This window comes from Cydia amplana, chromosome 4 (assembly GCF_948474715.1).
Source record: "Cydia amplana chromosome 4, ilCydAmpl1.1, whole genome shotgun sequence".
Taxonomy (NCBI): domain Eukaryota; kingdom Metazoa; phylum Arthropoda; class Insecta; order Lepidoptera; family Tortricidae; genus Cydia; species Cydia amplana.
In genome coordinates, this window is record NC_086072.1 from 4859743 (window position 1) to 4877918 (window position 18176).

Sequence of the window (18176 nt, forward strand, 5' to 3'; positions counted from 1 at the left end):
GATTTCAAAGTGTGACATGTTCATTGTTCGTCACAGGCGTCACAGCATAGTAGGGACTATGTAATTATGTATGACATGTATTTATGTAATCAAATTAATCTAAGCGCTTCGAGATGGTGAGATTTCATCACGTCTTACTGCGACAAATTACTAACTTCTCTAGGTTTAAATTGAGTTCAGACGACTTATATCAATCACTGTAAATGATGGACGTCTCTTGAAAGATAGAACGCGTCGGACGCAGTCGGCGAGATGATAGCACCTGTCAACGACAGTGATGTGGGATATAAGTTACATAAGTTTAGGGATCTCAGCTCAACGTACATGTAGATAACATGTTTCTTAATGCCCGTAGTAACCCTAGCACATGATTGGCGCGACAGTATCTCGCGGCGAGATAGACGGACTATTATAAGCTGTAGGGCTAAGATGGCCGGCTCTTTATCATTTGTCACCATGGCTGTCACGTTCTAACAAATATGTAAGTGCGAAAGTGACGCATAGCATGACAGGTGATAAAATGCGACCATGATAGCTGGCCTGTAGCGAGAAAATATTAGTAAAATAATCATCATCATTAGTTATTACAAAATGAGATAAAATTACCAGTTAGATAAATTCGTAAAGTCCGAATGCCACTTCTATATTCCGTGCAGTATAGCTACCTATGCAACGTACAAATATATATGCGAGATCAGACTTGACTCAGTCATGTTTAAATCAAACAAATATAATAACAATATATTAAAGTATGTCTTTGTTTTATGTCAATATGAACATACGCTCCTCTATTCAATTTCACCCGTTAGTATTGATTCTTTGAAACACGAATAAAAAAAATAGACATCCAACAGGAACATCAGGCAACATACGGCAAGGTTTGGATATTTCATTTTTGGGTGATGTTCAGATCCAAGCATTTATAAAATCAAAAAAAACTTCCTCTCTACATGCAGTTTCAACTTTCGTCCGTCGTTAATGAAAATGAAATACTTTTTTTTTATCAAACAGAAACATTTAACGTGTGCAAGCGATACTGCAAAATATTAACTTAAAGGGAAATTGTAAAAATTTACCATTTCGGGCAAGACTTGAACTTACGACCTTGTGGAAAACCGCTTCTGGTAACCTTCGGTAACTCAGTTAAGAGCTACTGGACTAGTATTCCAAGAGGTCGTAAGTTCGAGTCTTGCCCAAAATGGTACATTTTTCTATTTTTAACCGACTTCAAAAGAGGAGGTTCTCAGTTCGACCCGTATGTACGTATGTTTGGTTGCTTATGAATAGATGAATAATTAAATTATGAATAAGTAGTGTAACATTTAGGTAGGTACCTAAATTCAAACAATAGACTACCCACCCATCATTATTCTGACATAGGTACAGGCCTTATGTATCCCCAGAAACTTCCTAACCAAACCATAAAAGATAAATGAAAACCTCATTTTCTATTTCTCAAAATGTGTTTGACCTAAATATTACTTGGCGGTAACTTCCTTTTAGTTTGATAAAGGCTGAGACATAGGCTGACATGCAAATGTTGAGCATTTTTTTTCTAACTAATTGATACTAAAAAAATTCGTGGGGTGTATTTGATATTTCCCTGGTTTTGCGGAGTGAGTGAGGGCATAAGGTGGTAGGTACTCGTAACAGGCAACAGATAAAAACAAAATGGGTCTGATGGTTTTAAATAAATAACAAATAATATCCCATTTTATCTTCGTGCGGGACTCTTTTAAATCTTCAACTTTTCATAAACTATACAGTTTGTTTATATGTATTTTTATAAAATAGAATTTAGTGGTCTACTTACGATATGCCTAAATTATTCAAAGTATTGACTGTAATCAAGTCAAACTACTACTACTTACTAGCGCGATACGATAATGTTTATCATTTTTGCTGACTAATTTAATTTCGTAATTGATTGTTGTGTTTTTTCTCGTGTAAGTGAATAATTGTTATTAAGGATCTTTAAACTGAAACTACGACTTTATGCCCTTGTACTGTTCAATAGGGAGAAATTAAGAAGTCGGATCTAATACATTTATCATACATACCGCCTTTACAACGTTTTCAGTTAATCCAGGATAGAAGGTAAAAGGGCCTTTCTCAAAAAAACAAAATAATGGTCTTTCAAGCCCACATAGTTCATGCAATAATGGCAAACATAAGTGCCAATTTTATTTTCGCTCTTCTGTAAAGTTGACAATTTCACATCCGACCATGGAACTCGAGACGAGAAATAACTTCTCGCTTTTGACAGCTACTAAATTATGTGTACTCCGGTCCGGTACCAGCTGTTCCCGCAGTTAGGGCGCGAAAATTAGAGATTGTTATCGCATCAAGAAAGTTTTTGCTAAGCCAACCCACAAAAGCGCTTGGTCAGCAGCCACGTAGCATACTTTTTAATAAAAAATTTCACGGGTGCCTTCCGGGCAAAAACGGGCGCTGCAGGTTGGACATTTTCAAATTATATGTACTATAAAACTGGCTATTACAACAGCTAGGGCGCGAAAATTAGAGATTTTTATCGCGTCGAGAAATTTCGTGCTTTGGTGCGTTAATCCAATCCTCCCCACAGAGACGCACGGCCGAGCTACGAACTTTTTAATAACAACGCGTAGGTACCTAATACGAGAAATTAGAAATATTCTCACCACGGCGGCGCACAGACTACTAATCTTATTGTTAGCTGTTTAATCAGTTTAGACTCTAACATTTATTGTAAGCAAATGTAGGTACCTATTAATTGTAGGACTTATTGTTTATTATTGTTTTCGGGGGCCCTTGGATATACTTCGACCCATAGGGTTTTTTTAGGACTTAGTAAGTAATGAGTTAATTGTATAGTGAATAATTATGAAATGACTCGTGATATCTAAACCTATTGAAACAACCTGCCAAAAAAACTGTAACTATGCCACCAGGCATAGTTACAGTTTTTTTCCAATACGTTTTTTAACTCCATAAGACCGTACCGAGATATTTGAAATCCGAACGTCACATTTATATTATACCTAACTGTTGAAAAGGTACGTTTTAAAATATGGAAATAGCAACATAATAATAAGAGAAAAGCGGCCAAGTGCGAGTCGGACTCGCCCATGAAGGGTTCCGTATTTAGGCGATTTATGACGTATAAAAAAAAAACTACTTACTAGATCTCGTTCAAACCAATTTTCGGTGGAAGTTTGCATGGTAATGTACATCATATATTTTTTTTTAGTTTTATCATTCTCTTATTTTAGAAGTTACAGGGGGGGGGACACACATTTTACCACTTTGGAAGTGTCTCTCGCGCAAACTATTCAGTTTAGAAAAAAATGATATTAGAAACCTCAATATCATTTTTGAAGACCTATCCATAGATACCCCACACGTATGGGTTTGATGAAAAAAAAAATTTTGTGTTTCAGTTCGAAGTATGGGGAACCCCAAAAATTTATTGTTTTTTTTCTATTTTTGTGTGAAAATCTTAATGCGGTTCACAGAATACATCTACTTACCAAGTTTCAACAGTATAGTTCTTATAGTTTCGGAGAAAAGTGGCTGTGACATACGGACGGACAGACGGACAGACGGACAGACGGACAGACGGACAGACGGACAGACAGACAGACATGACGAATCTATAAGGGTTCCGTTTTTTGCCATTTGGCTACGGAACCCTAAAAATGATACTGCACGCGGTGTTTTATGGAGATTGTTAGTTTACTAGCCTCTTTATTTTTTACTAGCAGTAACAGCGAAGCTGAATATTTTTCATACTTTCTCAAAGAGGTATTTCAGTAACCATGTCAACAAAACTGCCAATATCGTCACGAATTCCGTTTTTGACAGAGATCGATGCTCCTCGTTAACACCCGGGTACATTTTCATATTTCTCTGTTGCTCATTGAAATAGTTATTTACGATACAAGTGCGGAAAAGAGGAAATTCGAAACGTGTGGCGATAAATTAAAACACGACCGAAGGGAGGGTTTTAAATCGACACGAGTTGTGAGTTACCTATTCGCACGTGTATCGTACAACGTTTAACAGTGCATATGGCACTTTAAACTTTTGGCATACGCATGGAAAGTGCTATTTCCCGCACTAGTTCGGAAATAAAGCACCATATGTATTGTAAAACTTGTTTTGACATTACTTAGTGCAATTAAGGGTATGATTGTTTTTATAATAATAAACCATTTTCTTCATTAACAAAATTACATTTATAAAATGTCCACGTAGAAAAATTGTAGTGTGTACTTTTTAATAATAGGGCCTAATATGACGCCGTAGCGTGTAGTCTAAAAATAGGTAGCAAAATGCACGAAACGCATTCAAACATGCAAGTTAAATTGAAGCATGCTAATAAATAGAGTATTGGAATGAAACTTGTTAAGAGAAAAATGGACGACCGCTTTTTCATGCAAATGTAGTTAAACTTATTTTACGCAGCACTTTTTATTGTGAGATCAATGGATATATACAGGATGATTGGTACATCGATTGCCTAATTAAAACGGCAGATAGGTTGAGTATTATTATTATTTGCAGTAATTTGCTATCTTCCCTTGCCAAAAAAAAACGGTTTTTCTCACTACTGCGCACGTAAAAATTTGAAATTTACAAAAAACTGTGGCATAGAACTGGAAAAAAAAACGTGCGCAATTTTCTTTCTAGGCATGAGAAGATAGCAAATTACATAACCTATCTGACATTTTAATTTGGCAAACGATATACCAAACAACATGTATTTCTTAGCAAAATTATTGTTTTAATCAAAATCAAAAAATCAAATATCATTATGTCAGGCAACTGAGGCCCATAGATACATACCTTGCCAACTAACATACATACACAATAATAAGAATCTTCTAAGCTAAAAATTTTTTCGGCAACACGGTTGTTTTCTGGTGTGTCGCATGTTCCGGTGTAGGATTTGGTAGATTCCCACGGAACCGCCGAAACACCACGCCCTTCGGCCAGAAGTCCGCGCTCGAGATGGTTTCCAGCAGCGGCCGCGGCACGCGCACCACGAACGAGGTGAAGTGCACGTAATGGCGCGATCGCAGCTGGAACACTTTCAGCTCGTACCGGTTCTTCTTGCGAACATATTCCACCAGATCATCAGCCGTGGCATTAATGTTTTAGGGTGATGTTGGGCACCAACGGCGAAGTAAGAGTTTTCTACAGTAGATATATTTATAAGTACTTTAGCCAACCCTTATTTTCAATAAATTGCATATTATTGCAGGTGACTGTACAAACAGCAACACTCTTAACCTGTCTATCGGTGGACCTTATGCCTTATGAAATAATGTTCACGAACTGTCAGTTTACAGTGTGGGCGATGGTAGATGTTTTAAATTCTATTAATAGAATTGAAGGGAATTCGTATTGAAGGGAGCCACACAAAATCGAATGACTATTATTTGAATATCGTAGGTTTACATATTATTAATGGAAGAAAAAATCAGACAAAACAGAAGAAAACATTGGTATACTTAATTGAGTATTAAACTTGTGGCCATAGTTGTAGTACTGGACTGCTACAGTTGGGTAGTTTTACGGTACCATTTTCTGGGACTAGCTCTTAGTCCATAAACATCATCACCGTGTTCAGTATGTCGAAGCGGCCAGAAACGGAGGCATTCATTGGCAGAAGATCGATCCAGCGTCTTTGTTCCCCAATCGCCAATGTATCAAAACTAGACGCCTTTGATACCCCATTTTGTACTTAAGGCTCAGTCATTTTACGGATTCGTAATGTGTTATATATATTATAATATCCTGTTTTTGTATCTTGTTCTCATGAAGGTATTTTCTTAGACACTGTAAGGAATCATCAAATTTCCACCCGCAATTTCTTGTCTTGTCTGTAAGGTTTATTAGAGAAAATCAATCTATGTTCCTGGGTAGATTATGATTTGGGTAGTGTACAGTCACCACACGGGTTTGTTATGCCGTTTAGAGTTCTTGCTAAATTAGAAATTCTATAGCGTAAGTATTGACCACCAATTTAGTTAGGACCCTAAATGGCACAACCATCGCGGAGCGTGATGGTACATTCCGAGGATGCCTCGTTGAGAATGTTCCCCTATTGCAGATCGAGTAAATTGTTCACAGTAACGCCTGCTTTGAATTCTGGCAATTGGCACGTTAGAGAGGCATTTTGTTTCCCTTTGTGCAAACCTCTGTCAACATACCTGTGACAACGGAATTTTTAATACTCATTAGTGTGAAAACACTTTTAGAGTCTGTGCGGAAACTTTTAGAGTCGTGGAATGTATGGTGCCCGATACATTCCACTCTAATTATATTATTATAGTTCAATAACTGGTAGGTGTTCTAGTTACTTACTGGTTAGAATTTTATTTCGGTTGCGTTTTCGAGCCGACACTTGTATGCTTCAGTGAAACTGGAGTTTTTTTTTAAATATAATTAATGGGCTTACTCATGGCCACAGACTAGCCGAGGCGAAGACGTGGCCTACGATGGAGCGAGCCTGCCCAGAAGTATGGGAAACTGGAGTATGGGATTCGAATTTAAAAAACCTCAACGCTCTAAGCTCTAACATGCATGAGCGGGGTGAAGTGGTGATAATGATGATGATGATGGTATCCTTTTATTCATCAGGGACATAGGGCTCTCAGAAGGGATTTCCATTTTTCGCGGTCCAGCGCGGCCTCCTCCAGCTCCGCCCAGCCGAGGCCAATTGGTGCAGCCTCCTTTTCCAATGTGCGCCTCCAGGTGGTACGTGGGCGACCTTGCCCCCTTTTTGCGGGAATTATCCAAGTCAGCCCTTGCTTGGATATGTGGTTGTTTGGCCTTCGTAAAACATGAAGAAGGTATGGGGTGAAGAGGTAGATAGCGAAATTTCGATAACTATTTTAATGTTTGTATTTAGTAGCAGGCTAGCAGCCCTGGCCTAGGAGCGGTAAGAGTACGACTTGCAATCCGAAGGTCGCCGGGTTCAAACCCAGGCTCGTACCAATGAGTTTTTCGGAACTCATGTACGAAATATCATTTGATATTTACCAGTCGCTTTTCGGTGTAATCCCAATAAGGCCTAATAGTTTACCCTCTGGGTTGCAAGGTCAGATGGCAGTTGCTTAAACTAATGCCTACGCCAATCCTTGGGATTAGTTACCAAACGGACCCCAGGCTCGGGAATGAGCCGTGGCTAAATGCCGGGACAACGCGAGGAAGATGATGACTTAGTAGCAGCCTCTGGTCGCGCTTATATAACCTTAAAGGTCTACCATTATTTAAGAATATACGCACTCGCACTCCTAAACAACGTATTTGAAACAATTACATATAAAAAAAAGCAACGTCAAAGAAAGCTAATCTAAAAATGCCCTTAAAATAAGCAGTAGAATTTTGAAATATGTATTTTTAGATAGTTAGAAGCAGAGGTAATTCGTACTTAAAAACATACCTGTCTTAAGTGTCTTTCGTGATTCGATTTCGCATCCGTCTTTGAACTAAAGACTTCAAAAATATGAAGCACTCGCCCAAACCGAATTACGCCCTTAAGGGCTGATTTAGAGGGCGCGCGAACTCGCATGCGATTTTAGTTACATTGCGGACTGTTGGTTACATCCAATTCAACCGACCGTTCAAAACCCGCAATGTAATGCATGCGAGTTCTAGCATCGTCTAAATTAGCCCTAATCCGCACGTAGCGGCAGAAAATCGCGAAATTACGCTTCTACCTTACAAAATAACCGTTTTTACCCTTAGGGTACGGAACCCCTCAAAACGAGGTATTATACCTATTCAAAAAGAGATTTATATGTATGCTTGTAACCATTCCAAGTTTAAAATATTCGCAAATAAAATATTTCAAAATAAATAGCAATCTCCAGGATTGAGATGACTGTATTGAAAATTTGATTATGCTGAAAGCTTTATACCTACGAAGTTAAAATTAAAAGAGGTCTTCAAAAGAACCTTTGTTTCTCTATTGTAATATTTACCACACAGTTTTATTAAGCAGGAGCGAAAAGACAGCGTTTCGCCCAGATTTTTTTTACAGAAATCTTGTAAATGCGTTTTTGAATCTGTTATTTTGATTTAAACTCATTTTTAGCTAGTTAAGGTTTCTAATTTTAAACTAAGAGTTTTTTGACGGTATAATCCCAATAGAACTTACATATTTCGTTTAAATGTTTATTTAGTTTAAGCTTTAAATAAATAAATAAAAATAAAGAAATCAATATTATAGGACATAATTACACAAATTGACTTAGCCCCACAGTAAAATTAAAAAGACAAATAAATTAAAAAAGAATGTAACAATACAATAAACTTATTATTCTCATTATTATGAAATACTTACGCAATCCCCAATTTTTATTAATACAAATGTCACACTCTTAGTTTATACCATACAAATTAATGAAAACAATTATTATATTGTTATATTACAAGTAGCTAAATAAAAAATATCATCCAGATTTAAAATTAATAGCAAAGTATTAGTTTTATGTAAAACTGATAGGTACTTATAGGTACTTTCTGGGCCCGATTCGGATTTTGAACTAGATATCTATTAGACATCACCAAGATACGACAACGATATTTTTAAGATCTAACCTGTCAAATTTGACATTTCCGCGATTCTGGAGATACTCTTGAACGATTTCCAGATGTCTAAAAGTCTCGTTATGTATTTTTAGATCTCAAAACGATTTTGGCTGTTGAATTAATGTTGAATTGTATTTTCATGTCACGATATACCTATATATTACTGTCAATGTTTTATCAACATGTAATCCATGTGTGAAAGAACCCTAATAGATATTTGAATTTTGAAAGGCCGTATGCACCAAATACAATAGACGTAGTTGTGAAACTATCCATTCGATGAAAAAATTACGATTATGATTAGATAAAGATAGTTTGGTGTAACCATGTTAACCCTTAAACAGGCCTGACGAATTTTTTACTTTTTATTACTGTTTCGGGCAGATAATAGCGTTAAAAGAAAAGTAATTTCTTGTTTTTCTTATTATCATTAATTCAATAAAAAAATACCCGGTGGTTTTTATAAGCCCTCTGCCCGTTAAAAATGGTGCTGCGTGGCACATATATGGCCACTGCCTTGTTAGCCATACAGAGTAGCTTTAAGGGTAAGTCACGTCTTCACATGTAATCGATAAAATAATAAAACCACAATTTAATCAAGAAAATAGAGGTCGCGCGGATATCGTGGCTCGTAAGATTAATCGTTGAATAAATATTTAATTTAATAACCAAAGGAAAATATAATATTATTGCGATATATTTTTCTTAGTTTGAATGACTTTTTTACTATGAGGGCTCATTCATAGTAATGAATCTTACCCTTAAATGTCATGTAAACTCCCTGCAGGGCAGAGGCCACTTATAAACCACTCGAACTATTTTATCATAAAACAATAACTAAGGTAAGTTATGACTTACTACACATACATTATCTAATAATCTACCATAAAAATACAAAACAAAATACTTACACTACTTTTTTTCCGCGTAGCGAACTTATACAGCGGGAGAAACGTACAAAAACTGCCATTTGTTGTCATTTGAACTTGACAACTAAATTGTCAAAGAAATTTGTTTTGACACCTGTCATTTTTTTACATACGGCAATGACATTTTGCGGTCGTTGTATTTAATCAGCTCGTCGAAAAAAGTCATTTGCTATGTGGTACATATACATAGATACACTACCTGTTTAAGGGGTAACTCACATAAATCTTATTTTAGATTTAAAATTTGGTTACGTTTCATAATAATAATAATTATGTATACTTAAACTATATTTTATATAGGCGTATCATGCACAGAGTGAAATGTTTTCTCAAGCTCACAGTTCATATAAGTACTTGAAATTCCAAAATTCACAAACATACTGCGCTTCGCTTGCGCCTTAATAATAATAAGCATAATATTTACAAAAAAATATATATTCATATCTATTTCTTGTAAACTTTGCCAAAAGGGTTAAAAACTTCGAAGAAAACGAGAAGAAAGCATCCTGCAAGAGTGCCAGAATATTTTTTTTAATGTAGAAAATAAAGAACCAGTCCGCTTCCTTGTCTTTTTCTTGAACTATTTTTTCAAGACAACTCTTCTTCATTTGTAAAGCAGAAGCTATTCCGTTTCCGTTTAAATAAAATAATGGAATAAATTTCCAAGCCTTCATGTCCAGTTTTCTTTTAAACCCAAACAACCCTTATTTGAACAAGATTAGGGTAAACTTTTGTAACGTACGAGCTGTGCAGCCGGTTCGAAAGTTGAACTGCAGCATGCACTTATCTCATAAATTGTTGCCGAACTAGCAAGTACGTCAAAATGGTAATAAAGTGCATCTTGTCACGAATTTTCCTGTTTCAGCAATTGCCATGGCTCCAAACTATGCAAATGCACGTGCAACTGAAAGTTTCAACCAGGTCGCTTGAATTTGGAATACAAATACTTTTACACAGTTAATAAAAGTTCTTGAGCCATGAATATTTTTTTTAAATATCTTTTGGATTTTCGATATAAGGAAACTCGAAAATGTCCTCGTCCAAGAAATGAAATTTCTTGTATTATAGATCTTAGACCAAGGTCAAGATTTTGTCAAATAACAAACTATCAAGTATCAACTAAAATATCAGTTTTGATTGATGATGCATATTTTGACCCAAGTCATAAAATTATTTTCACAAGATATTCAATCTTAAATTTTGTAACTGTATATTTCTTAAACTGTTATGTAGTTAGTTTATAGTCCAAGGTTTAAAAATCTTGGATCAAGATACATCAGTTGAGGTAAGGTAAACGTACTAGTGCTCGACATGCTAATGCCCAATAGATGAGATCCTGCCGTCACCTCTATTGACAATGACTTAAGTTTCAACATGACATATAAGTACTGGGACCGCGTCGAGCACCAGTACGTTTACCTTATGTCTGTTTTTGTTTATAAAGCTTTGTTTTTTCGGGATGGTTTTCCGCTCGGCGATAAGTCTTGATTGCAAACAACTTCCAAAGGGAGATTTGCAATAGTCGAAATGCTTTTCTAATGTTTTCCAGTTTCTCTAATCGGATTTGATATAAGAAGAAGAAGAAGAAGAAAAAAATTGCGGTGAAACGGTGTCATTCTTATTCAGCGATTATTCTATGTATTTGTCTATGACTATAAATAAAATAAGGAAAATTAGCAAGCAGACTACTTAAAAGCTAAAAATTTACAATATAGGTATTCTTGTTACTTTAAATACCTGTTTTGTAAATTTTAAGGTGAACCTAGTCTGTAATCGTAAACAAGTACTTACGTAACAAAAATGTGAAAAAAAGGCATCGAAATTAGCAAAAACTTAAATAAATTACACCATCGAAGTTTCGAGTTAATCAATAAATCCGCGTAAAATTAATTCAGCGGGAACTTTCAAAACTTGCTTCGTTGCTGCCGTATTCGAACTTCAAGATATTCACAAGAGACGACACGTACTAGATCCATTCTAGATACGTTATAGTTTAGATTTCAACTAGTTCTCTTTTGCAGCGCAATTCGGGCAACCAATGTCACTTTTACTATAGATCGTGTTAGATATCTATTAGATGTGAATTAGATCTCTAAGTAATATCTTGTGGAAATCGTTCAAGAGTATCTCCAGAATCGCGGAAATGTCAAATTTGACAGGTTAGATCTTAAACATATCGTTATCGTATCTTGGCGATGTCTAAAAGATATCTAATAGATGTCTATTACAAAATCCGAATCGGGCCCGTAGCCGAACTGTTAGTGTAAGGCCTGAGTGGACGCTCGAGTTGGGCGTGCAGCGGGGCGGGGCGTGCGGCGTGCATGTTAAACAAACGCAAGCGTATAGTAGCGGCCTTAGTGCACGCTGCTCAAATTACTTGTGAGCCCGACGCCACGCTGCACGCCCCGCCGAACGCTCCGCTTCGAGCGTCCACTCAGGCCTTACACTTAAACTTGCACTGTTCAGTTGTAGCGCCACCGGGAATTTATTCCTTCAGTCTTTATTATTAGTTCATTATCTGCTGGAAACTTGCAGCCCTTGCAGGAAATGAAGAGTTTCTCATTTTCTGGGTGCTCTTGTCGATGAGATTTCTTTTTATTTTAGTGAATAAAACTAGTCTGAGATAGAATTTGTTTTAGCACATTGGTAATAAAGTCACATTTTTAAGCAAAACTCATACAATGTGTAAAACACTCTTTTTTTTAATTTTTAAACAGTTCTTTTAGATTGAAAATCATCAAATATAACATTTGTTGATAACTAAAAAGCTCTTCATCAGTTTTAAATAATGATTTTCATTTACTACGTGTATGAGTAAGATAACTTAAAAAATATCGCCGAATGAAAATAAGCTCGAGAATTTAAGTTGAGGACAAGACATGAAAGAACATTTTCTAATGTAAAAGGAAGTTCGTATAATTAGTTAATCGCATTAAGACGTTAATTTAAGTAAATGATTAATCCATTTCATTCGGCGAGACATTTTCACGCCTTGTCCACGGAGTGATAGAATTGTTATTCACGAGAGACAGAGCTTTTTTAAAAATACGTAAGTAAATGCTTGTACTAGCTGTCTGCTATATACACACTTTCATAATTATGTCGGCGCGATACGAACTTTAAGATACGTCTATTAATAGATCTAGAAAAGATATGGATTAGATATGTCAGTGTCAAATGTGACGTTTCTTCAAACAAACACGTCAGTTTTGACACTGACACATGTAATCCATATCGTTTCTAGATCTATTAATTGACGTATCTTATAGTTCGAATCGGGCAGTCATTCGCTTGCCCTTTTTATGGCTCCTCTACACGATGGGCCCGCGCCGGCCACTCCAAGGGACGCATGTATGCGTTAGAGGGAGCAAGTGATATTGCTATCTCATTCTGCCGTCTGGCTGCGTCCCTTGGAGTGGCCGGCGCTGGCCCATCGTGTAGAGGAGCCATTACATTCTCTTGAGGTCGGGACAGGATGTTTTTTCTTCCATATCGCTGTCGTTCAAACATCAAACATCAACATCAACATTTATTCAGCAAATAGGCCACAAGGGCACTTTTACACGTCAACATGGAATTTACATACAAGGAAAAAAAAACACATCGGCAATTATAAAATACATCTAAGCCGCAAATATCAAATCAAACTAAAGTATTACATAGAGATGTATAAAGTCTCTAAATGTCGAATTACAAAAAAAACTATAATAATAGTATTAAAAAAAAACACAAAGATACAAAAATTATAATCTAAAATTATTTAGATGTGTAAATGTCTCTAAGTGTCATAACTAAAAAATTACAATATATAGTTAATCAAATTATCCTTAAGACATGTATAGGGTCTCCAAGAGTCAGAATCGTTCGTCATTTCATCATTCCCCTGCTTTTTAGGGTTCCGTAGCCAAATGGCAAAAAACGGAACCCTTGTAGATTCGTTATGTCTGTCTATCTGTCTGTCTGTCTGTCCGTCCGTATGTCACAGCCACTTTTTTCCGAAACTATAAGAACTATACTGTTGAAAGTTGGTAAGTAGATGTATTCTGTGAACCGTATTAAGATTTTCACACAAGAATAGAAAAAAAAACAAAAAATTTTGGGGGTTCCCCATACTTAGAACTGAAACTCAAAAAAATTTTTTTCATCTAACCCATATGTGTAGGGTATCTATGGATAGGTCTTCAAAAATGATATTGAGGTTTCTAATATCATTTTTTTCTAAACTGAATAGTTTGCACGAGAGACACTTCCAAAGTGGTAAAATGTGTCCCCCCCCTGTAACTTCTAAAATAAGAGAATGATAAAACTAAAAAAAATATATGATGTACATTACCATGCAAACTTCCACCGAAAATTGGTTTGAACGAGATCTAGTAAGTAGTTTTTTTTAATACGTCATAATTCGCCTAAATACGGAACCCTTCATGGGCGAGTCCGACTCGCACTTGGCCGCTTTTTTCGTATCTCTCACACTCACCCACATACATTCAGAATATTAGTAGAATAAGTAATATTATTGCCACCCTTTAAATTAATAAAACATTTCGTTCCAGTAAGGCCCACTTGCACCAATTCACTAACCCGGGGTTAACAGGTTAAACCTGGAGTCACCATGGTTACCAGTACAATTTGACACTTGGTTAACGGTTAAATCGCTTAACCCCGGGTTTGTGGGATGGTGCAAGTGGGCCTAAGCCAACATATTACTCCTACATTATTCTATTTATTAGAGTGCTAGTTGATAATAAGATTAGTCATATCTAAAATGACAAAATTGGCTTGGACGGGGCACGTTTACGTGAATCTACGTATACTTAAATTATCATTGTGATATATGTAACTGTTATAGTGTTGTTTCTGCCTCGAGCTAAATAAACTATGTTCTTCTTACTCCATCTATTACTATGTTACTTTTAGAATATAATAATACTATGCAGCATAATGCAGGAAATACATAACGTGCTTCTAAATTTACTTTCATTTAAGTATGCAAATTGCTTAAGAACGGAATTCACCTATATTCACTTGTAAGTGTAAGATAAAATTCTATTTTTAAATTTTAATATTACATTTATTTATATTTATCGCGTTTATAGTTTGAGGTTAAAGGTTAATGGATATAACTGGATAAGCCCAATAACACCTACGTCCACATTTCAAAACCTAACTTGCATATATATTGCCGGCTGAGAATACGTTTGTGCCATATCCATTTTTAGCAAAATAATTTTTTAATGATTTCTAAAATAACAAAAAATATGCTAATTGACACTTAACGGTTTTTGAAAAACCATATTTTTCAAAAATGTTGTGCCCTATCGACATTTTACTATAGGATAATCGGGCCATTTTATTTAAAGTTGTCCCCTACACTTTTTTTTTATTTGTGAATTTATATAGAATAGACTAGAATAGAATATAATTTATTCGTAAGCACAGACCATACATAATATGAAAGAAAACACAAAATAAGATTAAAGTGCCACGAAATGGCCTCATCTCAGCATGTTGCTGGTGGCTTCCAGCGCTGGTCTTCCGATGAGACCATCAAGTGAGAAGAATCACGGAGGGTAACAGACAAGAAGAAAAAGACATCAAATACAGTGAACGGATAGTAACGGATATAATATGTTATTTCTACTCAGAATCACGAGCTCTTTCTATCCTAATAGGAGAAAAAAAGTGTCCCAAGGTTTTTAGGGTTCCGTAGCCAAATGGCAAAAAACGGAACCCTTATAGATTCGTCATGTCTGTCTGTCTGTCTGTCTGTCTGTCTGTCCGTCTGTCTGTCCGTCCGTATGTCACAGCCACTTTTCTCCGAAACTATAAGAACTATACTGTTGAAACTTGGTAAGTAGATGTATTATGTGAACCGCATTAAGATTTTCACACAAAAATAGAAAAAAAACAATACTTCGAACTGAAACTCAAATTTTTTTTTTCATCAAACCCATACGTGTGGGGTATCTATGGATAGGTCTTCAAAAATGATATTGAGGTTTCTAATATCATTTTTTTCTAAACTGAATAGTTTGCGCGAGAGACACTTCCAAAGTGGTAAAATGTGTGTGTCCCCCCCCCCCCCCCGTAACTTCTAAAATAAGAGAATGATAAAACTAAAAAAAATATATGATGTACATTACCATGTAAACTTCCACCGAAAATTGGTTTGAACGAGATTTAGTAAGTAGTTTTTTTTTTAATACGTCATAAATCGCCTAAATACGGAACCCTTCATGGGCGAGTCCGACTCGCACTTGGCCGCTTTTTTTCTCATTCAGTTACCATATTCTCATAGACTTTGTATGGCGGTTTCGGAATGGAAAGATCGAAAAATGTATGGAAATCTTGAGACACTTTTTTTCTCCTATTAGGATCAAAAGAGCTCATGATTCTGAGTAGAAATAACATAAAAAATCCCAATTTTGAAAAAAAAGTGTAGGGGACAACTTTAAATAAAATGGCCCAATTACACTCTGTTAACAGAAAATTATCACAAAGGTGTGACATATCCAAAATTTTTGTGTCATATCATACATTGTACGTTTAACATTTACTCATCATAAACGGATATGGCAATAATAAAAGTGCTTTTATTTCATGATTACCACTATATTCACAATATTTGTATAGTACTATAAATAGTAAACATTAATGCCTAAATGATAAATAAGTTCAATATTTCCTAAATGTAAAACTTTTCGAAAAACATTTTTTTTTTTTTTGCTGTTTTCGCTCTTCTGTAAACCAATGTAAGTGGCGTATGGCACAAACGTATTCTCACCCAGCGATATGGTAAAAAATCGAGTTTTTAACATCGTTAGGTCCATTCTAAATAATGTTAATAAATTCTGTTTTGGTTATAGGGTTATCTGGGTTCATTTTGACTGAACCAAGTGAAATTCTCGGCGACATTGAAATATATTCAAACGACGTTTAATAATAATAATAATAATAACTCCACGGCCGGCTTCGGCCACGGCGACTGCTGTCAACTCCGTTGCTGTCGCTGGTGCGCTCGCAAGTGGCTGATGTAGCCGATCTTTTTAGTAAATGTTCGCGAACATTGCGGGCATGTAAGCACACCGTTGACATAATTATAGGGTATTGCCGCAGGTGGTCTGGCTTTTATTTTATCACGCTTGGCATCAAGCTCCAAGCGCCGCCGAGATTCAAAATCGGTTATCTTGGCATTTAGTGCAGCCCGCCATTCCGTACGCACGGCTGCCTGCTGCTCCCATCGCGAGAGCTCTACGCCACACTTTTTCATGTGACGCTTAAGCACATTTTTGTACCTGAGGAATTGGCCGCCCTGTTTTCGCTTGCCCTCCTCAAGCTCAGAATAAAAGATGTGCTTAGCCACACGCTGGTCGTTCATCCGCGAAATGTGACCGCACCACCGAAGCTGACGTCGCATGAGATACGACGATACGAAGATACGAAGATACCTCGATACGACGTTTATAATATAATCGGCACTGGTTTTATTTTATTATTCGGCAATGGGACATAAAAGTCCATCAGTTGCTATGCGTGAAATAATAGGAGTTTTTGATTTGACTGTACCTAATAGTAATCTTTAACTAAGTGTTTACTCGTAGGTAACCTAGTTGTATTAAAACTCAATTTAAATTTGTTAATAATTCCTTATTAGTGAAGTTGCAATCATACTGTAAGTCATAATAACTTGAACAAAAAATGACTATTTTCCCTCTTATATTCACTGCTTGACGAAAAGATATGCAGAAAAGTGACTCAAAATATTTTAAGAAACTTTTACCTCAAAACGTAAAACATCGTCTAAAATAAAAACTACTTATTATAATTATCACATCCTTTAGAACTTAGTACCTAGCTCACTGCTTTTCTCAGCCTCGATGTCCTGGGCAACCAGCTCCCTGGCCCGGTGCCTGGTGAGGTGGGTCCTAGAACGGCCATGCCTTATAAGGGTCCTGCTAGAATGACGCACATGTTTCACATTATCACCCTTATATTCACTGTGAACTAACGACGCGACGTATATGAGGATGAGCGTGCGAATCATCACGGCGGCATCGTGCGTGCGTCCGCCACGAGCGCTCGCGGGCTACTGAATAACTGAAGTAAGCTAAGTTTTGAATTTGGAATCCAGTCTGTTAGCGCAAGGATTCATTAAAAGCGGCCAGTAAGTTTCAATAATGTTTTGTTTAGTGCAACCGTACGGACATAGTTTTTATACGTAGACGTTTTATAATTATTTATTGGCAACCTTATTGTTCAAAGAAATTGTTTAGAGGCTGACTACGCTAATTTGATACAGACTTGGCACTACCGAAGTGGGGAAGCGTCTCAATAAACGTAGTATTTCTATTTGAATTGTCATGTTTTACAGTTAGTATTTTCCTCGGGTTGGTGAAGTGAATTTTGTGTTTCACAGGGTAGCAAAGCATTCGTAACCACTCGACACTCGCTGAAACTTCGATAACACGAATAGCAAGGGAAACGCCAAAAAGTTTGCGCTAACGAGTTTTCGTCTTATAAAGGGGATAGAATAGTTATTTTCGATACAAGTGCGAAAAAGAGGAAATTCGAAACGAGTGGCGATAAATTAAAACACGACCGAAGGGAGTGTTTTAAATCGACACGAGTTGCGAATTACCTATTCGCACGTGTATCGAACAACGT

The 18176-nt window shown here is 36.4% G+C and overlaps 1 protein-coding gene across 1 annotated transcript in view; it reads right to left on the reverse strand.

The window, feature by feature from the left end:
- LOC134663109 (metabotropic glycine receptor) overlaps window positions 1–17600 on the reverse strand; it is a 130525-nt gene extending 112925 nt beyond the window's left edge. Inside the window, exon 1 of the mRNA XM_063519443.1 lies at window positions 17364–17600. Coding sequence (XP_063375513.1) covers window positions 17364–17556 — 193 coding nt within the window. The 5' untranslated portion in view covers window positions 17557–17600. The remainder of the gene's footprint in view (window positions 1–17363) is intronic.
- Between the last annotated feature and the right edge of the window lie 576 nt (window positions 17601–18176).